Genomic DNA, 24,200 nt, shown 5'->3' with positions numbered 1-24,200 from the left:
CAGTAACAGTGTTGAAATACCTTCTGTTTAAAAGACAAACCTACTTTGTAATTTTTAACACAACTATATAAATATTTCTCCACCCACCCTACACAATTTTGTTGGTTACATCACATCCATTTAGACAACAACCATCTATGTCATCACAGAGGATGTTAATCTTGGGTGGGGAATAAAGAAACAATAGTAAATTAACTTTTAAGAAACCAAGATTAGACATTTAAGCAGGGTCCTTCATGATGAAAGAACAACAAAGACAAAAAACATTAGGGGACAAGTCAACAAAATAGAAGACGTTTCAAAATATCATTTTTCATCTTTTGGTTTGTTTATTGCTTTTTTTTCTCCCCTTGTGGCTTCCACAGGGCCTCTTCAGGGCTCTGGAGAAAATTAAAGAGCCTGGATTAAACGCCCAAAGGACGACTAATGCTAACAATACTAAAAATAACGAGGTTAAGTGGTGTAAAAACTACGGTGACCACACACAGAGAACTGGAGTGGTAAGGTAGAAAAGGAGTTTCATCATTGCTCCCTCGGGACATGCACAGAACATGCTAACTGCTTCTAGTTCTCTGGGGTTCCGATTACCATGCCAAACACACCTCCAGAGTTTCCTTATTAGTATAATAAAAAGCCTCTACACATTTGTGTTCTATTCCCAGCCTTGCTATTGACCTTGTGCAGGCCATTTAACCTCCATCTGCCTCAGTTTCTACATCTGTGAAAGAGAAATAATATTACATTGTATCTTTTCTAAAACATTTCAGACTGGCACAATCATCATGTGCGAAGACTGACAGGTTTGAGAATCTCTACCTGCCTTACATGCACTTGGGTTAGGTAAGGCATTTGCAACAAATAATTTATTCAAATAACGTAGTTATACTTTTTTTGGTAGATCATCTATGGAAATAGTTTCAGATTTCTAATTCTCATCAAGGACTCAAATTCATGCATTGCTTTGATTGGGTGCTAAAATACAGGGCATTTCTCTGGTCTCCTTTTAGCCAAGTGCTGCCCTCAAAATCCAGCCACTGGGGTTGAATATTCATTAAGGAAATACAGAAATATCTGTATTTTTAACACTGTCTGTTGTCTTCTAAAGCGTCACAAAAACTAAAATTAAAATGGGAGTGGCTATACAGAATTCACACAGAAACTGGAGTGGACATTAAAAAACACTTAGAGCCACATTCCTGCAATATAACACAAGTCAGATCAGTAGGGGAAGCAGCTGAAGCAGTTCAAAGTATGAGGACAGCTCTTGGAGTTCCTGGGCTAGGAAATATTCCCTAAACAAAGGAATCACCGTACAAATAAAAAGGGAGCGAATAAAAATGGGAAGATTCTGAGCACTACATTAGACTGTGTCTCCCCTCTGGGATGCCAAAAAGTGGATCAACATCACCGTAAGTCCTGCCCAAAGGGCTGTTCGGAGTCGAGGTCAATGACGCAGGGCCAAGGCTGCCCTTAGCAGATCCCTCTCTCTCCACGTGGCTCTGCACCCCACAGTCTCAAGGGAACCACGCCAGGCACAGGTACAGCTCTGTGCAGGGGAAGGGACTGTTTGATGTGCTGCTTAAGGGGCAGAGCCCTGAGCAGCAGCTTCGTCCTTGGTCCCCAGGGATGCCACAGCCTCCTGAGTGCCAAGTGCATCACCGCATACAACTTACCCCTTACAGTCACCACAGGAGAAAAAGCTCGCAAAACTGACTCTGATTCTTTTCTTCCTCTGTTTCCTCCCTGGTTTTCTTTTACTGCTACTGCTGTCTGTCTCAGGTGGCCTGGTGTGAAAAAAGCTCTCCTTTTATGATGAAATATGTGGGACCAGGTGAGGCCCTGACTGCAGAGAGCCCAACAAATGGGCAAGAGCAGCTTGTATTCTATTGACAGTGCTTTCACTGCTAAATGCCATTCTCAGCTGTCCCAGCTTTACGAGACACACACACAAGCACTTGCTTTACCCGACACTAAACTCACACCTCGCAAACAAATTATTTAACTACTCTATCCCCCAAGGAAGACAGAGATCATTTCAAATGCAGCTCCCTGCTCGTCTCTCACACACACGCAACGGCCTGATAGGTTAAATGCTGCCATTTAATTACAGTAATGGAACCTGCTATTTTTTGGTTCCCTTGAATCCTCTCTCGCTCTCTTTTTTAAACACATAAAGAGTCATCTTTTAAACATGCATTTTATATCCTGAGTTTAACAGCTGCATTCTCCTGGTTACTTGAAGAGCAGGAGTAATGATATTCTGATATTCTCCTCAGTACCTCTGAGCAACACTCTTTTAAACACTACATAAAAAACACAAGCTGGAGATGCTGCAAGAAGGGATCCAGGCTAACACTGCAGAGGCCAATCTGCCCCTTCATTTACTTAGATGGTTTGAGTTGATTTTATTGAATAAAACCAGCTTAACTTCTTCCACCAACCCTCAAAGCAGCTGGGGTTGGAATGGTGGATAAACATGAAAATGCTTTAAGTAATTTTACTGAAAATTCTATACAGTACATCACACTGACAGTATGGCACAGTACGGTTGTATTTATAGATCTATGGCTGGCAGTCAGAATTATCTCAGATCTAACTGTTAATACATCTGCTTCAGTGTCTCCACCTAAAATTCCTCAGTTTCCCACTAAAATGTGGAGTTTGCAAACTGTTTCAAGAATGTAAAGATCTAATGAAGAAAAAAATGTAATCTGAAGTGCTTTAAATTAATATTATAATCTTGCCATTTCATAAAGGGTGCCACAAGCTTAGTCAGCTAATATTTGTAGAGTACTTTGAAGATGCAAAGTGGCATAGAAATATGGGAAATAGGTGTGTTAAACTCTTGAGCATGCTGCATAACACCTTTTTCTCAAGTGAATTCAGGAAGGAGGCTGTAGGTGGCCAAAGCCCAGGTTAGTTATTATTGAAGAAGGGCATGTAACACAGTACTACAAGTAACACAACAACTGTTAGTGGATTTTACATTTCATATTGCATAGCAATTAGAAAAAAATCCAGAAGCAATGTGTAGGTACTTCTAAGTCAAAATAAATTCTTACCTATGCTAAGGCCACAACACTCCTAGAAAAAGACCCATATTATACCTGTCCTCAGCTTTATTTGTCCTCTAAATGTGAAATGCTTATTTATTTGTTCCGTGGTAGTTGGCTCACAATCAGCTAGCCAGCCATGCAGGAATATTGCCCATCTTCATTCTCTTGTACGGATATCCACTGGTGTCTCTAAAGGATGGAATCTTAAAAGGTGAGGCAAGGCAGAGACAAAGACAAATTTAATTTTATCACTGTAAAAAGGGACATTTCCACATGGGCAGCAAGGACATGAATATCATGTGTATGCAGGGGTGGGGGGATTATAAACGCATTTTTGGCGAAATTCAATAAAGCTGATTCCACTGCATAAGGTCAGCAATTTACTTTTAAAAAATGATATGATTGCAACTTTTAATATAACCCATGTATTTGCTGCAAGATGCTCTAGAAGATTGTGTAATGTAACCACCTGACCTCTCCGCAGGAGCAGAGATCACCCCATTTACCCTTTACTGTCTTGCTAAAAGCAATGCACATTTGCACGGTATGACAAAGTCAACAGCTTTTACTTCAGAGCGCCTCAGGTTTCATGAGAATGAATTCTCTGCTCTGCTCCTGGAGAAGTGGAGTCACCTGGACTAGGCTCCAGGAGAAAGAATAGCAAGGAATGAACCAAAAACTAAATTAACCTCTTTGTTAAGAAAAGAATGATTGCACTCTAGACTAAAATTAAAGAGTATGCAGCAGAAAAGCAAACTGTAGGATATCCTGTTCAAGGGGACCCAAGACATAATTTTAAACAGAACCGAAATGTTGTCTAAGAGATCCTAGAGAATTACCTCATACAGGAACTTATTTTACCTTTCCTAGCAGGAAAGTATCATTAGGTCTGAAATGGATTTCAGCAGAACACCACAGATTATCCTAACTACTCTCCTTGTTTTAGCCTCAAGACAGAAGGCTGTCTCCTTAGACTTAGAATACCAGGTTCATTCTCAGAGCAGGTCAGAAGCTGAATTCATTTACTTGTTCTGGGAAGACTATGGGGAAACCCTGGTCTGAATGACCATGAAAAACAAATTCCTTCTGTCACAGAAGTATTTTTACACAAACGTACATAGATTTCTTCAACCATCTCAAGGTGAATCTTTCTTCAAAGGTCAAAACTGCAGGTCTGGATTAGGATTGCACGCAATCTGCCCGAGCCTTGACATTCTGACATTCTAAAGTTTGCAGCTTTCCCCTCCCATACACAGCTGATGGAAGTAAACTCCTAATCTCTCTGAAAGTGTGGCTTTTACTACAGTACCTTCAAAAATCACACACGGCAGCACCAAGAACTCTGAAACAAGCATATCAGAGAATTTTATGAACACAGCTAACATAAATCTTACTGAGTCAATAAGGCAAATGTGGTAATTAACCCCATTTTACAGATGGGCAAGCTGCAAATAAGAAATTTACCCAAAGCCAAGGAAGCAGTCATGTCTCAGATCTCCTATGCCTGCTCTTAGATTGTCACTACAGAAGTGAGTTTCTCTTGGACTTGGCATTTACTTTCACTCAAAAACATTATAAATAAATATTTAAATTTACAAGTCAGACTTAGGGGCTGGGTCTTTTTTGCCCATCACTAAGGCTAACGATTTCATGCCTTGAAATATAATTGACTATTTTAGCATTATCTTCTAGGTAGACTTCAATTCACTCTGCTGTAATCATACTGTTTTTTCAGTACTACCAAGAATGGAAACATTACTTTGTCAGTAAACAAGGCAGATATGACTCAAAATACACTCAATGAGCAATAGGAGTTAATTTTGCAAAGCCATTTTTAACAGCTCTTTTACATTAAACAGTTACTGTCAGATAGCCAAGTGGAGAGACATCATTAAACCCATGACATTCCAATTATTTCTTAAAATTAAGCTTACAAACAGCATTTTGCAGCATGCACAACTTCCTAAGCATCAAACCAGTCTGTTCCAATTTATCAATAATTTTCAAGCCAATAAAGGATTGGCTTCCTTTGTACACTGCATCACATGGGCAGTTATGTTTAACCTGATGTCAGGTTTTCTGCCCTCTCATAAATGACTAGTGACTGGGATAAGAGTCAGAGACAAGCAATAAACTGATTTCTCCATGTGTACAGGGACTAAACAGACTAGTTTTTCCAAACTTCCTTTCAAATCTTGAGGAATGATAGTAAAGGGTTTCTTCACCTATATTCTTCCCAAAACCCTCCAAGAAGCACCATAAGTGATTCCCAGGATGTCGTAAGGCTGAGCAGTTTACCACATTTTGTTAGCACTACTGTACATTCCTTGTCACCAAAGAAGCCAAGAAAATCCGTAAAGTTCATGACAAGTTCAGACACCACAAACAGTGGTAAAATTGATGGGGGAAAAGAGTCAGCATGATGAATAGGCTGGTACTGAACAGCAGGTGACAGATCCGCATGCAAAAGAGTGGCAGGACAGGAAGACATCTCCTTCTCAGCAGATGGATAGTGATTCTCAATCATTTTCAGGAAGAAAAAAGAAGGCAACTAATACAAAACACAGAAAGGTGGAACTAATTTCTGGATCACAAGCACATCTATTCCTCTGCATTATGATACTCCAGGAGTGGAAATCTGTATGTTGAACATTACCAGCACTGGGCAAACACAGCAGAGTGCCACAAATGGATGTGATTACCCCTAAAGCTGATTTAGATAGGAACTGGTGTGAATTTGTTAGCAATGGCAGCTTTCATTTGCTCACTCTTCATTCTTAAGTTCCCTAATAAGCTCTTTGGGAGACAATCACATTTCCCCATTTATGCAGGGTTGTGTAGAGCCAAAGCTTGGATGGGAGGCATCTAAAGAACAAACTGGTTGCATGACAGGTGTAGGACATATTTTTCTTTAACCTAGCAAAATATTACAAGGCACACTAGCTGTCTTGCACAGTCATAAACAGAGGCTCAACCATCTTTAGTAATTAAATATCCCATGGTGCTTTTCAAGAATCTTAGTAAATTTTTTACTCAGTAATTACATTCTCTATCCCTAAAGCTCCCTCTGCAAGATCACTTAGATAAAGTATTCTTCATTTCCTCTCCTAAAAATCACAAAGTGATGTTGAACAGCTGCTGTCGTCTACCTCAGAGGTGGATGCTTTTTAGTGGGAAGCACAGTGAGATCTAGATCAAACCATGATTCTGATAATGATAGATAACCCTATAAACACCATCCAACATGCTCCATGCAACTAGCTGCAAAATTTCCATAGTTAATGGGTGCAATGTGCTCCAAAATCCTGAAATGAAAAGCCTCATGAAAATGCAGAAAGGTGTAAGCACTGCTCAGATATAGCTAAAACAGCTCTGTGCTACCAACACTGTCTTCAGCACAAATCCACCACAGCATGACCCACACTAGCCACTATGGAGAAGCCAACACCAACAGTGAAATAAAGCCTTTACTCCTTTTCTTCACCATCTCTCAAACCCATATCCTGACAGGAAGTTTGAAGAGAAGGACAAGTCACCTAGCATTCCTTGATCAGTCAACACTTATGGTCTAATCCCACATTTGTGTATCAAACATGGTACTTTCTGGAAAAGAATAAGGTTTGGAGAGCCAGAGCAGTTTGGCCTAAATAGGTATTTTGACACCATGGGTTACTAACTCTATTTTTCCAGCTGAGTTGGCACTGGACTGCATTGGCTTGCATTGTATTTTCTTCTCAAGAAAAGCCTTTGCAAAAACTGTTTGAGCTTCACTGAGACATGTTAAAGAATTAATTACAAAGTAAAGCTGAAGGAGAAAATTAATTTTGGAAACACAAGAGGTTACTTTTCTTTTCCTCCCTTTTCTGGAAGTGGAGGAGGAAAGGCAGTTATTTTCATCTTCAGGCTGGGGGCAGGAGCTGGGAGCTGTCCAGTCGATAACCTGGCCATCAGAACAAGGTTTGTAATTAAAAGGTCAGTGACCTGGAAAGCTGGGGCCTCACTCTCAGAGCTTCTCAGTAATGACGGCACTATTAAATTAAGACTGTTATGAAATCAATGCTAAAAAAGCTTTCATGGTAACGAGATTCCATTCAAGGACATGCAAACTGCCTCATGAAATGGACTTAAATTATAAAAAAAAAAAGAGTAATAAAAGAGGGTTAAATTGAAATCTGCTGAAGAATTTACTTTTTTTAAGCCCTCCAAGAGTGGGCTGTGCCCCCATCTCTCAGGTCCTGAAGGTGATTCACTTGGGTTTCTTTGACAAAGGGGAAAGGACAGGTTCAACTTCCAAGAATGCAGACTACAGAAAGAGGAAGAAAATTAAGTCAGTTTTCTACTGGAGATTCTGGGGCTGACAGCATTTATTTCCAGGGGATCAAGTGCCTTTGAGCTCTGACTGGGAAGGGCATGTAGAATTAAATAATTTTTCCATCTCTTCAGAAATCACCATAGTGTGGCATCTTGACACTGGAAAAATTTTCTGGAACATTGATGCACTGCAGAAAACCTTCTGAGAGGACATTTTCCCAACATAACTCAACAACTGTACATTGACTTGCTGTAATGCACCTCTGTTCTCCCATCACTATTATTTCTGAGCTCCTCATATGCTTTCATGAGTTCCCACAATCCAACTCTGGAAAGGCATTACTGTAGTCATTCTACAGATGAACAGAACAAGCAACTAAGAAAACAGTTCTTCATCCAAGATAACACAAGTCTGTAACCTCACAGTTTTCCCCTTCTCTGCCCCAAAAACCCAGCACCCTGAAAACAGTGCTTCCCATGTATAGTGCATTTCCACCCCCTTCCTCTGTCTTGCCAGAACTTAAGAGATTCAGAGCACACAGAATTAACAAGCCACACGAGTTACCGGATGGGTAACTGAGCAGTGCAGGACATCTGAGGCACAACAGTTAAATGACAGACACATTTCCACAAGGGTTTAAGCCCCACATGCTGTCTAATTACTCCCAAGGCGCCGCTGATTCTGTGGCATGTCATCAGCAGAATCAGCGAGTTGGACAAAAAACAAACAGCATCTTTTTTTTCTTTCTTTTCTTTCAGATACTCTGAGGGGAAACAGCTGTTTTTCCCTTCATCTGAAGAAGTTCATGATAAAAAGGAGGAAATGTCATAAATTACACAAAATGCCAGTGTAAGCTTCAAAGAAAATGATAAATGATTCTAATAACTTCATGTTTCTCATTAATGCCTCTGTATATGGGAGTTTAAAAGTGCTTAAGACAACAGAGAAATCTCATCTGACTTTTGAAAGCCCTTTTACAAATACCCTCACTCACAGCATACCCTCACTCACCCAACTGTCACCAGCACTATCACCCCATGTGCCAGAGAGAGCAGTTCAGCACCACCTGAACTGCACAGAACCAGGAACACCTTATTTCAGCCTCTACAACTACTGTTTCACCAAATCCAGTCCAAATGATAATCCTGCAGAAACTTTCATTTCTCATCTCACTGAAATGTACTAAACCAAATCCAGCTCCTATACTAAAAGGAAATAAAATTTGATTGGCCTTTATGAAGAAGGAGATGCTTATAGAAAAAGAAGAAAATATTGTAATTCTAGGCAGAACCACCTCTGTGAGTTTCAGAAGTGAAATTTCTTAAGCCAAGTCAGGCTTGCAGAACCTTTTTCAACTGGCAGTGAGGACTCTCTACCAGACAGCCTCAACTGGGGATAAACATTATCACTGGGATGACAGGGACTGTACATCAGAGAATGGGGGGAACAGCCGACCAAACCCTGTAGTCCCTCATCTACTCGAGCCTAAACCGGCCACAACATCCATGTTTCAAGAACTGACTCCATCTGCCAGACCACAGAGGTACCACGCCTGCACCGAACACAGGCCACGTTCCATATGGACGTATTTCCAGTGACTGCTGGGTACAGGCCCTACTGGACCCTACTCCTTCCTATCTCCTATGGTTAAGTTTAGAAAAAAAATAATTAGCACAGAGGGAAGGAGGGCTAATTAACACACAGGAACAAACAAACAGTTCTACCAAACCATTTCTGCTCTTTAGTAATTATCAGCCAAGTAATTCATAAGAAGTATTAGTCTGGCCACAGTTTCTCTGTGCCTCCATCTCCCCACCCTTCCTCTTCTCCCAGTCAGGGATTTATTAAAATTAAACAGATTAGATGGAGCTCCTGATACGAAAAACTGTTCAGCGAAGCCTGCGGTGGGGAAGTGCAGAGCAAACACCAGAGACATTTGTCTCTAAATTGCTCTAAATACCTTCTGCAAATGAAATTCTAACCCAGCTGTGTTGAGAGAGAAAATGAGGACTAACTGGTCATTGTCAGCACAGAAGAAGATCAGGCAGTTATAATATTGCACGATATACTGGGGGCTAAGGATCTCTCGGCAACAATAGATTTTGTATCAGGTTACCCCGGGTAATCAGCACGGCTTTTAGGCTCAGCTTTCCCTTGCTTCATTGCTTCGATGATAGAGTTGAAATCCCCAAGCTTTTATGATTAATTACTCCCCGTAGGTCCACATATTTCAAGGAAAAACTCGTGGCGCACAGCGACCAACAGGCTCCAAATTTTAATGTCATCCTGATGGCAGGGCAGGGCAAGCAACATCCCTACGTGATTGGAATGTCCTCCTAATTGGCACTAGGACAAGCAGCGAGAGGATCACACTCAAAATGATGTGCCCGTGAGCTACTTGTCATGACATCATTGCCAAAACACAAGGCTGCCATTCCCTTCTAGGTTCTCTGCTATTCAGGACGAGCAAAGTGGCGCATATACTTGAACTCTCCATCTCATGACTTCAGGTCTCAGGCATCTCAATAAGCAGTTCATAACTCCAAACAGAAAAATACGTATTTCATAGGCTTCCCCACTTTTCAAAGCTCAAGATCTTTAGCTCTAGAATTTGATGTACCTTGAAGTACTTACAACTTCAATGTGTATGTGGGTCACTCCTCTCTGAAGTTTGGAATTTGTATTTTCAGTATCATTTCAACACCTTACAGAGCTCCACAACACATGTAATTAACTTCAAGTTAAAACTGTCATTATTTATGTCTTGTGGTAAGCAATATGGTCCCAGGACTGTAGCAAAATATAGAGTGAACATCACCTGGAATGCACTGCAAGTTGTGGAATAAAAACTTTAGAAATAAAATAGGAACAAAAGATAGTTCCACTGTGAGTCAGAAAGTAAAATAAATTCTCTGTAGGCAATGACCAAAGTATGCTGCACCTCACTAAGATGATATAGGATTTGTCAGGATCTGTTCTATCCCTGCTACAGAAAAGGGCTACACTCAGTCAGTAGTTTACCGTTTCAGTCTGAAAGTCAGGTTGACCCAAAGCTTGACCTTAACCTGACCTTGCTGACTTTTACCAGGTTCTTTGCCTCTCTCTGGTTCTCTTTGGAAACATTTGACCTTTTCACCCAGACTGGCCATTCTAATGCCAGTGTCAGTAAGGTTTGAACTGACCGGCTAGTCCACAACTATGAACTGTCCTCATTGCAGAAAAGATCTGATAACAGTTAACCAGAAATTTCCCATGTGTCTTTTTGTATCCTACAATTCCACATCTGGTGCAAATATTGCACTAGTCACTTGGGAAGAAAAGAGACTGATATTTCGTATAAACCTCAGAACTTTTTTTGAGACAGACTAATTGCTTTGTCCGTAACATCTAATATTCCACAGCAATACATTTTGACTTTACACTAATTCAAGGTCCCTCATTATCACTGAGATCACAACCTAAAGAGTTCATACCTTTCTTCTTCAGGAATGCTCTTCTGGTTGCAAGAGGACTTTGGCGGACCCGTGGATTCTGTAAAAATTTCACTGCTGTCACAATCTGAGGAGGGTAGGAGGATTGGAGAAAAAGAAGAGAGAAAAGATCCAAGTTAGGTATGGTCAAATCCCTATTTTATATTAGGCACTGTGGACTGCAAGGTAAGACAACACACCTATCACATGGAGATGGTCTGGAGACAACACCAACTTTCAGAAATGGTTCAACAAGTATCAGAGTTTGTGGTTTAACTCTAAACAGACAGCACAATTATGGTCTTTAGCCTAGAAGTTTCTTGTTTAATTACTTTGGGAGCAGTTCTACCTGTACAAAAAAATTCCTTTAAGATTATTACGTGTTTCTGTAATTTATATTGTGATCTTCTTACCTAATTTGGCTCCTACAGTTAAAGCCAGCCTTTATCTGTAACAGTTGGCTTATTGTAAGAATATTTCCTTTATATCTGACTTAAAGCTCCCTGCAGATTCTAAGAGATTAAGGCCTTTTCTGCCATCATTCTAATTTATTGAAAGCAATAAATAAACCTCAGCTTCTCATGACTAGAGAAGAAGCGACTTCACATGTTTTGGATCACATAACAATCAAAAAAGTCACTTGGAATGACACAAATGGGTAGGCAAGTAGTTAAATTTATATTGCACACCAGCAAAAGCCACAGATGACTTTTGTCTACAAACTGACTTCTACATCCTTCTTTAAGGTGACAGAGCACCTAAAACAAAGCATTTATACAAGCAAAGGGTAAAGTCCGGGATAATACTCAATGGCATCAACAACAACAGCACTAGATGTTTACATTTCCATTTAGTGCCAGTGGTATTCAAAAGGTATTCAATTCTTTTCTTCATATGGTAGTTCCATTTCCTACATACTTCCCTACATTGTTATACATGTTATTACATGTTACTGCACCAGTGATTCCCTCCACTTTTATGCAAAAACATCTGTTCCGATTGTGGCATCATGAGGAATAATGTGCTAACAGCACATCCATGTGAACTAGTGGAAGAGATTACTTCCCTTCTCTAGTGCTAAAATTAACCATCCTAATATGCTAGACCCATGTTATTCAGGTCTTTAAGAGTTTATCCTAAAATACAGTTTCTGGAATTCGGTTCCAAAAAGGTTTCCAAAACTTTGACAGCAGAAAAAGAAGGGAAAATACAGCATCACTCCTGAAATCACTAAGTTTCACTTTGTGTTTGAATCAAACACTTCGAATATGCATTTCTGGTCAGAGAGCAAAGTTCTGATGGGTTTAATGGCACTTTCAATGTACTCCTCAGTGCATTCCATCAATGTTTTTTTCTTTTAAATTGCATCTCTTATTTCTTTAAATACATTAATCAGGCTAGTGTAGGCAAAACGGATCCATTGGACAATGCAATAAACATGAATTATCATCTATCCAACATGCATAATGGCTTAAAAATACATAATAGCAGGTGTAGTTTAAATGATTAGTTATTACACCTGTGGTGGGTCTGATTCAATTGGGGAAAATCATCTTTAATAGGTTAAAAGGTTTAGATCACCAGGCTTCCCTTAAAGTGGCTGTAGAGAGGGTATGATGGAGTACGCTGTCATTACTAATTCATTTAAGAAAAACATGGGGGATACAGCAAAGAACAGCATAAACGAGCGAATCCAATTTAAACATCAGGTAAAGCAGAAAACACCTTTTAAAAAAGCATGATAAATGAATTTGGAAGAGAGATGAAATTGACATATTTATTTTAACGGGAATTTGACAAAGTCCCAGCACACTTCAAAGTTGGAAGGATAAAATGAATGGGGTATTTTTAATTCTTTTCATTTTCTTGTTTTCCTGCATTTTTTCCTTAAGTTCCATTCAGTAATTTTGAACCACAAAACAGCAGAGGAAAAAACCACCCCACATAAAGTATACTTTGGCTTCATTTATGTGCACTTGATCTGTCTCCAGCTGAAATGCAGGTGACAGGCAAATCGCAGATCTAAACTGTGCTGATATTGCTGTGCCAGATGCAGAAACATAAAGCGCCCAAACCAATAACCTTAAGATAATATGCTGAATAAGAAAGATGCCCAAATGAGCAGACCGACAGACACGTGAACATATCAAAGCCACTCTCCTTCTAACAATAATTACTTGTTTGTGTCTTCAGATACTCCTTAACACTCCCTCCCACATTTAGTGAGATAGACACAAACGGCCTGCAGACTTGCAGTTCTGCAAGCTCTTCTATTTAATTATCAATTTTTAAGTATTACAAAACCTGTGACAAATAAGCAGTATTTTTCATTGTGCTAATTCAATCACAACCATGTGAACATTTCATTGATTGTAACCCTTTATTAAAGCTTATTTTTGCCTTATAAAGATGTAAACATTTTGGTAGTAAATTTCAGTCCAAAATAAACTTCTATTTTATCTCTCCCCTGCATTACTTCCTCCATTATTCACAGCCTTTTTAATCTTAAAACAAAATGAAATTACAAGCAACAACAACTCCATAAAAAGAATCCTGGACATGTATTCCTCCCTCCAGTAATCCCATGTTTCTCATACTGTGTTTGCATTTACCTCTGAACATACGCTCCTATAGGCTGAGACAAAATGTCTTCATTTTTATAATTAATCTCATATACACAAGTAACTTACAAAGCAGTTTTGGCCATGTCAAAATGCCAATATTTCCAACAAACGTACACAAGAATTTCCCTACCTTCTATGGATCATTTTCCTTGCACAAACAAGAGCAACTGCACTCCATAATTTAAACAACAGAAAAAGGAGGAGGAAGATGAGAAGACTTGCAGTCCTATGTACAGCCAAAAAAATCATGTGGCAAATAGCACTCTGACTCAGCTGCTAACATCGTTCCATACTATTTCTGTAGCATTTGTAACACTTCTCCAAATTTTTATGGTATTAGGACGCTGCCAAATAATGAGCATTGTATCACTGCGTTGATTCTTAGATTGCCAGCATGCACTGTCAAGCAGACTGACTTTATCTAATGGATCAGGTACTTGTATTAAAGAAAGAGAGTGTATTTGGTTTTAAAAAGCCAGTCAATCCCATAAACTTGCTTTCCCACTACCACCTCTCCTGCAGCGACAGGATCCACAAAGACATCTTTCTGACTGGGAAGAGATGGGTGGAATCCTGCAGCAGGTCATGTCCTACAGTTTGATTTTCCAATTAAAAGATCAATGTCACTATTCATAGATTATATTTGCAACTGGACAAATGGCATAAATTCAGGCCAAATATTCTGCTTCAATGTCAAAAATATAAAATAAAGACAGGAAGTTTATTGCAGATGCTCTGGAAGAGCAGAGGGCTGGCAAAACTGGGCCAAAGCATAGCATTTGGACATTAACTTAGCAGCCAAGGCCCTTCACTCCTAATTCCCCTCCCTTTTATGTTAATGGGGAAGATAAAGACAGCCTTATTTCTTATTGTGCTCAAAGCTGCAGGGTTTTCAATAAAGCAATCTAAGCTACTTTATCAGCTGCTTGCATTAAAAAATAAACCACGAAATTTAAAATACTGTGGCAAATGCCTATTCTCTACCAACTCAAAAATAAAAAACAAAATAACAGAAATGTAAAAGATCTTTACTAATAAAAGTTACAAAGGATTTGGTAAGAGAGTTCCACATGGTAAACAGATTCAAAAGCCTCCAGGAGTGCAGCCTGTAAGAGCTCTAATAGATTTCCTAATACTGGGAACCCTCTGTAGGTTATTACTAGACAGCATTTGTTGATAGACTGAGACTTTGAGATGACCTGTGATGTAAAGGTTGGGTCTGAATTATACGTTGCAAGGCATGGTATTTTGTCTTTCTGAGTGGATCTGTATCTGTTTAAAAGCAACACTTCTTTTCATTAAGCAGAGGCGGCCCAGGCCATGAACTATGCACAGACAGTTTACATTACATGTGCGGAAGCAATCAACACTGGCAATATACATGACGTATGTAAAAGAAGTTGGAATTAATTTTTTTCCAGTGTATTAAAAAATAATAATATGGCAGTATCAACAAACACTCAACCTATTTCAGCCAGAGCAGAAGGCCACAGCTATAGGGCAAATGGAACTGATCAATATATTAGCCTACAGCAACACCCCCTCAGCGTACGGCTGTATGTTTGCAAGGCTCGGAAGATTAAATTGTCTGTGAAAGGTTTCTGCACTCCTACTCTAAAGGAGATACCCAGAATCCTGTTAACAAGCATCAGGCTGAAGCCAACTTACGTTTTAACAAGGGCTGACTTAAAAGCCTGGCACAACAGTGAACAAGAAAACCCCTTGCAACAGAAATGCTGTGTTTTAGTAAGAAATCAGTGCCCTGCCAGGACTAACTTGACAAATATGGTTATCGGTGGCACACGGAAATAGTTGCAAAGCAGCTGTTAATCAGGGAAACACATCATAGAACGCTGATGCCAGCACTCGGGAGAAATGCAAGGGGCTAATTATGAAGCCATATATCTCAGTAAGGAGGCACCGCTCGCTCGGCGCCGCAGCCGCGCTCCGGGCCGGGCCCGGGACTCCTGCTCGGGGACGAGCCCTGCCCGCGCCCTGCTCCGCGCCGAACACCTGCGCCTGCAAAGGAATTACCTGCAGGTCACTCAGGGGAGCAGGAACGCCCTAAAGCTCCTGTGATCTCACTGAGACTTAAAGGAAAACATGCAGAACCCCAGGAATTATTTTGGTTGAGATATAACCTAGAAACTTAGAAAGTTCGGCACATCTCAAAGTTGGATGGAGAAAAGTTTAAAAATGCTGTAACAACAACGGTAAAGCCCTCATGTAAAACAGTGAGGGGGAAAAAATACAGTTGAAAGCAAGATTCATGGGAGGCAGGAAAGCAGATTAATGGGAACAAAGGCAAGGAAGAAACACACTTTGAGCCACAGCTGAGATGAAGAACCTGGAACTAAGAGAATACAGAATAGCAGCCAAAAACAGAAAAAACCAAAACACCAAACAAACACACACACACACACAAAAAAAAAAAGCACCAAAAAAAAAAAAAAAAAAAAAAAAAAAAAAAAAAAAAAAAGGAAATCATAGGTGCTTGGAACTTGGACTATGAGTGACACCTAAGTTAGTGGCACCCATATGAAGGGTGAGGACACTGGTCCTGGCCATGTCCTTGTCATGGGTCCTGCTCAGCCTGGAGAAAACGAGGTTCAGGGGGAACCTTTTTTGCTCTCTACAACTCTCAGTCAGGAGGTTGTAGCCAGGTGGGATTTGGGCTCTTCTCCCAGAAAACAAGCGACAGGACAAAACAGAGTCTTAAGCTGCGTCTGGGGAGGCTCAGGTTGGACACCAGGAAGAATTTGTTCACAGGGCGATTCGACATTGGAAGGGGCTGCCCAGAAAGGCGGTCAGGGAAAGCCCGGACGCGGCTCTCAGTGCTGTGGCGTAGCTGCCAGGGCAGTGCTGGGTCACAGGCCGCACTCCGTGGTCCCGGAGGTCGTTCCGAGCCGACGCTGTGCGGGCTTGGCCCCGCGGCCCCGGGGCTCCCTCACGGCCCCGGCCGCGCGCGCGGGCCCCGCGCGCCCCCTGGCGGCGCAGCCGCCGCCGCGCTCCCGCCGTCAGAGCCCCAAATTAAGTGTTTTCACTCAGTGGAAATGAAATGTTTTGCAAGATGAAACAGAAAGAAAATTGAGGTTTTAGGTAATTACTAGTTGGCATTTACATATCACAGGCTGGTTCAACACCTATTCATTTTCCTCTTTTATTTTCAATTTTTTAAAATTGCTCATTAAAACGAACACATGACAGGGACGGGGGGAAAAATTGCTCTTCCTCTTTTTCCCGAGGACTACAAAATCCAGATCTACTTTAAATACATTTATCTATAATTATCACATACAAAAAAGCCTTACTTAATTTACATGAATAGGGTGACCCAAAAAAAAAAAATTTTTTTAAGAAAATTATAAAAGCCAGAAAAAACCCGCATGTGAGCTGTCAGTGTGTTGTGCCTGCGGCGTGCCGGGGCCAGGCTGGAGCGAGCAGCGATGGAGCAGCTGAGATCCCCGGTGTTCTGCCACCCCGGTGCCATCCATCCCACCCTGCAGCTCAGCTGGCACGCCGCGCTCTCGGCTGCCTTCCTCCCCGGCAGCACACTCTCCCCTCATCTCTTCTGCTACTCCCACCACAAAGAAGTGACTCCACACAGCCCCTGCTTTCAACTTCTTTGTTCAGGAGCTACTCCACACTTCCTCCAGCTGCTCCTGAAGGCGTGACCTTTCCACCTCCTTCATTCACACGGAACAAGCCTTTCCTCACATAACCTCACCGCTTCCAGGGATCCTGCTCTGCAGCTCCAATCACGCTTACCCGCTCTCAGCGCGGTGTATTCTCCACTCAGGTTCCCTTTGGTCAATTAAATATATCTATCCCATGCAAAGCCCTTCATTTTCCTGCACCCTTCAGCTTTTTCTTTAATTTTAACCTTGTGAAAGTCTCATTTAACCCCACAACACATTTTAGGATACAATTTGTATGAAAAATGCTATATAAAATAAAGTTTTATTGTATCATATGTTAAGGACATAAAACATCCCAGATAGAAGTGTACAGGAGCTGACATGATAGACTAATATATTTTAAGGTCTATTGTGTAAATATGTATTTAGGGAATTCTAAAGCATGGTATTATTGACCCAAGTCTCTCTTAAAACACACTGATATATGGAGGAAAAACCCTTATGAAAAGTAGCAACTTCATCTGTGTAGTAGTCACCTTTCAAAGTGAAATATCTGTCATCTTCAGTTTTGTATAATTCGATTGAGAACAGAGTGGACATCTTGACAAAATTCCTGTCTTTTTAAGAGGAATAATATTCAAGCTAAACTTACATGCATAAATCTAAAAAAACCCAGAAACTCTTACACGTAAATTAAAAGAAACATACAATAACTATTTTAATTTGCAGAGAAAATGTGCTAGATATGTATTTTTTTACTTCAGAAATACACCTCCAAATGAGACTTCATAACATCAGGCTTAACACAATAAAAACTGTTACAGGGAAATGATAAATGCTGGAAAAACATAAGAAATATGAGCAGAAGAGCAAACTAAAGGTATTAAACTGATAATGCAGCCATAATAAATTTAAGCAGTGAGCATCATGAACCTTTTTTCTAGAGTTCAAACATTTTAACTTTTTATTGAAGAGAAATCATCTCACTTTCGGAGGGAAGATAAACTTTAAAAATCCCTTTTTGTACTCCTACCTAAGCTGAAGTTGCAAGCTCCCTGCAATCCCCGGTAGCACCAAAGAAGGAATTGCAGCGAGATGAGCAGGGTGGGGGCGCGGGGGGATATCGCCTGCAATCCAACTGGCAGCAATTATTTGGAGTTGTGTTTACACCAGGAGGGCAGCAACGCCAGCGCCGAGCCCGGTGGGTGCCGCGGGCGAGGCGGGGGCTGACTGAGCCGTGCCCCATGCCGCAGGTGCCAGAGCTGCTCCCCTGCCAGAGCCATGGCAAGGTCACCAAACCGAGCCCACGGCACCCACGAGAGACGCCAGACAAAGCTCAGCAAAGAGAATCAGCTTTTTACGACTTTCCGTGACAGCACCCAATTCCCACAGCTTGCTTCTCCCTTCTTGCGGGAGGAAGCTTAGGGATCACTGGGGCTGTGCTGTAAAATTAATGCTGTTTGAGCTCAGTCACTCCAGAGGAATGCAGCAACCTAGTGTCCAAGATGCTCACTACAGCAGAACTAGGACCAGTCCCTGGCTCCGCAGCTGAAAAAAAAATGTGTGATCCAGGTTCCAGGGGAGCAGATGACAGCACCTCCAACTCTCACCTTCCTCACTCCTCTCTCTATCCCTCTTGCCATTACTGCAGAGCTCAAATACAGCAGCTTTCAAAAGAAATATCTTTCACCCTGTTCCCTTCACATGTGTAGAATGTAAAAACCAATGAAGCTGTAATTTATTACGTTTTCATTCTTTTAACTGCAGGGCAGAAAAGGACTGCAGGACGTTCATTCACATGATAGGGAGCTGGAGAATGATGTGAGGAGAGAAGCCTGTGCCACACCTAACAATTGTGCCGAGTACTTAAAATCACTATTGAATGGGAGACTCCAGAAGGCTGAATCAAGCAGAGATGCACCAGAACAGGAGCACTGCCCACACTTACTCAGATCCTTCTAATTCCACCGTCAAGGGACTGGACAAAACCAGTAATACAATGGTTTAGAATTAGTCCAAGAGGATCAAAAGTAGAACCCATCTGCAGAAGAAGCTATAAAGATGTTTTAGACTGAAAAGACTCAAAATACAAGAAAAAACAGCAAGTTACTATTCCTTGAACCTCCTATTTCAAGAACCCCATTTCACAGAATTTTTAAATCATAGGAAATGTAGAATAGAGAATGAATGTTTTCCTTTCAGCAAAAAAGCCCCAAACAATTCGGGCTGAAGTCAGGGGGCTGTGATGACGTTAGGACAAGGAAGATCTGAATGACAGAATAAATATAGGAGATACTGGAGGAAACTATCTGGATCATCAGAATCTAACACACAAAAGGTTTCATGTTGAAAACATTAAAAAAGCTGGAAATTGTGACAGGTGCACAATAAATCATGCAAACCACAGCAGTTGGGAAGAAACAGCAAAAGGAGAAGGACTTAAAATAGTGCAAGACCTTTTTGTAAATGTATTTTTTTACTTAGAGCTCTTTGGAACAAGAATGGTCTTTTTCCTCTGCATTTGCACAGTGCCTGGTGCTGGTCTGCAACTGGCCTCCTCGACATTTATTACAACACAAATAATAATAAAGACTGAGCAGACCATGCACTTTGTTCCTGCTGTTAATTGCCCCATTAAGGGAAAAACGAAGTAAGGGGCAAGAAGCCTGATTGGCCAGAGCTGCCCTGTCTGTGGGGACTGCAAGTGGAATAATTTTATAGATTCAAAAGCAGCTGCGTCCCTTGTCTTTGTCCAGTTCTCAGCAGAATGGAGCTCACATCACACAATTTGTCCTGCAAATCCAGCAACTTGCATGACCAGCCTCAAAAGCAACTGAGCTTCCTTGTCAATTCTTAGGTTGCTTCCTCTATAACAGGGGTGAAACACAGTAAAATGGCAAACATAAGGAACATTTCCATGGTAGCTGTCCAGACCATAAATATTCTGCAAACAATGGGCCCACTTCATTTTCCCCTGGGGTCAATCCAGCATTGTTCATGGATGTTACATTCACTGCTTAAAGAAACAAAGCATAGAAGTGTCAGGACAAATCCAGGATGCTGCTCAACCTGCACAGCACTGTGCATACCAAAAAACTGCACATACCAAAAAATCCAGAGTACTGATCACCTACTCTTCTTTCTCAAAGCACCTGAGTAAGATCCCACTATCCTAAACTGAGTTTAAACATCCAAGAGAACTAATTCTACGGAGAATTAAACTGACGCCTGTGTGCTTGTCCCAAATTCCTACACAGAATATTTGGGTCCAAAGCAGGAAGGCCTGAAAAATCAGAGACAGTTCAAAACAGCACTTCTACTGGGTTTTATTCTTCTTAAACCTTGGCACAGCCAGCACATGTCAGGGACTATTATAATTATGCTCTTTATGTGCTGAAAAATTAATAAACAATTACTCACTTCAGGAAAAAAAAAGAAAGCAGCCATTTCCTTGACAAATGCTGCAGAAAGCATCAACAATCTCTGAAATCTGGGTCCACAGCAGGGAATTAACACCAAGGGAAGAACGGCCACTGCTGCTACAGACTGGAACGACTGGAAACCCAAGGCTGTAATGCAGTTTTCACAGGAGTCTGCACCTGATCCAAAGGAGCTACAAAGCATTTTTATATCTTTGTAACAGAAAAAAAAAGTACGTTCAGTCTTTAATGCTGCCTTGGCTCAAGTACAGGCTGGTCAATCGATTTCTATCAAGCCACAAAGTCCAAAATTTGGTGTTTGAAATGCACTAGTTTCAACCCCTCTAGGGCCAAAAAGGGCTTCTACACTGCCTCCGTGGCTGGAAAACCTCTGCTGTGGTAGGAAGTCAAGCTCACCTTCCCAGGAAACCATGAGAAAGATAAAAAATACACACTTTCCTGAACAAATGAATGAGACAACAAAGATCTGGGACCTTGATAAATTCTCACAAAAAATTTATTTACAGCCTGAATTTTGACTAAAATCTGCCATTCAATAAGTTCTTCCCTAAAATACTGGCAAGTACTATATTAACTTAATTGAGAATCCATAGGGAACTTGGCACACTTGCACTGAAAGGCTTCCAATATTCTTTTAAAAATTAAATAAGCTAAATAAATCCCATATACCCTTTTTTAAGCAGACCCACATGACAGTCTTCTCCCCACCTTAAATCAATGGTAACCCAATTCAAATGCCTTAGAGCTCTGTCTGAGAACTAGTGGAGAGATCAACGCTTTTTATCTTAAGGATTATGGATCACTCCCTGGGTGACTAACACACCCAGCAGCCCATTAGAACCACCACAAAGGGCAGCTGCTCCTCCTCCCACCCCTCTGACTTGAGAAAGCAGCATATAAAACTTCACCCCTTCACGCTGCAGTTCTTTGCCTGCCTGCCTGCCTTGTTTCATACTCTAAACACACCAAGATTTATTAACCTTTACAGTAAAAACAAATAAAATGATGATGAAGTAAAAACACTGTGATGTAAGGGCTGCAGCTAGCACCGTTTATCTGTGGAAATCCAATTAGTGCTCAAGTGGCAGAGATACCTGGAAAAGTGCTCACAATCGAATCAAAAAAAGATACAAAAACATTAACCTGATGGCTAAAAACTCCACATTTGAACATTTAAAGTAATAAGGGTGCTTTTATTGAATATTTTCTATATTTCATTAGGTCCCAAATTGACGAGGAACCCCAGAGATGCATTTCCTGGGCTTTTGGATCCTTAGACCAAATGCTTGACTTTGTTGTTGGTGTTGTAAAACACAAAGAGTGTTTCTTGCTAGAACAGCAAACTTCTTTCTGCAGTAGAAACTACAGCAACAACTGCACATCCAGGAAATGCTGGAAAGCCTATGAGGATATTCTTTGATCTGGGACACTCATCCTGTCCTCACCATGATGTGAGCAGAAATGTTGTTGCAGTTGTTTGAATTATTTCTGCATGTAAGAAAATCTGAATTTACCCGTACAGTTGTGCTTTACCAGAAACTCTTCCCTCAAAGCCATCGCCCCTGTCCCTCGGCTGGGAAAGGGGCCACCCTGATGAGATGGTTGCTGGAAAGAAAAGTACCCAGTGCACACCTTGATGGGCTCAGAAAAGGAGATGGGAACGGAATAAAGAGATCAGGCGAGCCCCCAGCAGCAGGGCCCTCAGATTAGGTCTGATTACAAGACTTACAGAAAAAGCACACAGCACAACATCCCTGCTGTGCCCTCTGAATACTGTGACTCTGCTGCTTTCTGCCAGCATTAAATTCACTTAAATTTATTAAAAGAGGAATCACGAGAGAGTCACTGTCAATGAACAGAAGAGCAAACTTCTGAGTAACAAGCTCTCTAAAAGCACAGAACCAGAGACAGCAATACTTCACAATTTTGGGGACATCTTAGAGAACCTTCCCCACAGGTTTGCTTACAGTAGAACATTGCACTTGTCCCCAGTACACATTTCTGTGCACTGCTCTTAAGCTGTACAGAGGAGCTGAATATACACGTCCAGAATAGACTGCATTAAATGCAAAATAAAATGCACTAAAATTCCATTCCAAGGTGAATTAACTGTGTTAAAAAGAGCAAACTTCCTTGGAGTTTATAAAGAAAAATAGATTTTATTTTGTATTTTTTCCATCTATTCTTAAAAGTCTGAAGTCTTTATCACCTTTGCAGGGATATTTCATGACAGATCACTGTCCGAATTTCTACTTAATGCTAATCCTTAACTTTCCTTCTTTGTAATATGAATCCACTGCTCAGAAATAAATTTAAGACTCAAGAATATCATACGAACAACTTGAGCTGTACTGGGTACCAGAAAAAATAGCTATTTCCTGACTTTACTGTTTCCCTGGGCTGCCACTCCAACTCAAATGTTCTGAACCGACTGGCCATATTTGTGGTATTGCCTTTCTGCAGAGAATATTCATGAATTAGCTTTCACATGCCACAGAGTGCAACTTGTCTTTAGGGAGAAATTTCTACATCTCTTTAACTTTTGTGCTTGGCATGTAGCAAACTACAAAGAGGAATATGATACCCAGAATTTGAATGCTGAAATATATATGTTTATAAAATGTTTAACATAAGAAATTGAAGAAAATAATTCCTGTATCAAACAGATCCAACACAGCAACATTTAGATTCCCCTCCTCTCCATCCCCTGTAACCAACAGGGATGAGAACAGGGTGAAAATCAGTGGTGAGAGACCTCCTGCTCTTGTCTGGAGTATAAAGAGTCCTGGTTTATTATTCTGAATTTGCATGTGGCAGCAAATGTGTAAATGTTTTAATAATACAAAAATCCCAATAGAGTGGAGGAGGAGGATATGAAAGAAAGAAATACAAGGACATTTACCTTCTTGAGAGTGAGATAGAAAGGAAAAGAGAGAAGGAAGATGACACGATAAGGGACAAAGCAAGCTTTTCTGGGGTATATCTGGAAAAAGCTAAAAGAGAAATCATTAGGAAGCCCATAGTGCATCTACAGTGATACAGTGCGGATCAATTCATTTAACACTGCCCTGTACATTTACAGAAAAGTACTTTTGATATAATAAAGGCTCATAAACACACAGAAATTGGGTTAGACCTGTTTCAAATTCCTGCCAAACAATGGTTCAGAAAAATGAAGCTCTATTTTAATTAGCTCGACTCAAGAGTGATTTGATAACAGCAGATGCTGTCTGGATGCTTTCAGCTTGATGGGCTCCACATACATGAACTTAAGAGTGGCTTTGATGCAATTAGGTATCTCTCTCTCCTTTAACATGTGTTAAGCTGAACCAATGGCTTGTGTCTATTTAATGTCTTGAACTACATAGATATTGACACTCCACGTCATTCTTCTCCAAAAGAGAGGATCTAAAGTGAAGAGAAGCAGCTTATTTGGGGCTCACCCACAGTTCCAGCAACTTGAGGACAGAGAGGAACAGGCACCAGTTCACTGCTCACAATGTAATATTAAGATCTTAACATCAGGTCTGTTTCTACCACAAACCACATTTCCTGGCACCTCACATTTACAGGCTTGGTTAGTCCCAGTCAGAAAACCTGCCCTGTCAATTGCTGCTTCAACTCATGTCATTTTCTGTAAAAACAAGAGGGATTCAATAA

The 24,200-nt window shown here is 40.8% G+C and overlaps 1 protein-coding gene across 1 annotated transcript in view; it reads right to left on the bottom strand.

Moving 5' to 3' along the window:
- Positions 1–24,200, bottom strand: part of PEX14 (peroxisomal biogenesis factor 14) — a 68,795-nt gene that overhangs the window by 25,920 nt on the left and 18,675 nt on the right. The window contains exon 3 of the mRNA XM_053962959.1: positions 10,842–10,926. Coding sequence (XP_053818934.1) covers positions 10,842–10,926 — 85 coding nt within the window. The remainder of the gene's footprint in view (positions 1–10,841; positions 10,927–24,200) is intronic.

Source organism: Vidua chalybeata, chromosome 22, assembly GCF_026979565.1.
Source record: "Vidua chalybeata isolate OUT-0048 chromosome 22, bVidCha1 merged haplotype, whole genome shotgun sequence".
In the NCBI taxonomy this organism is placed as follows: domain Eukaryota; kingdom Metazoa; phylum Chordata; class Aves; order Passeriformes; family Viduidae; genus Vidua; species Vidua chalybeata.
Note: the sequence above shows the minus strand (reverse complement) of the source record. Positions and strands in the feature narration are given on the sequence as shown.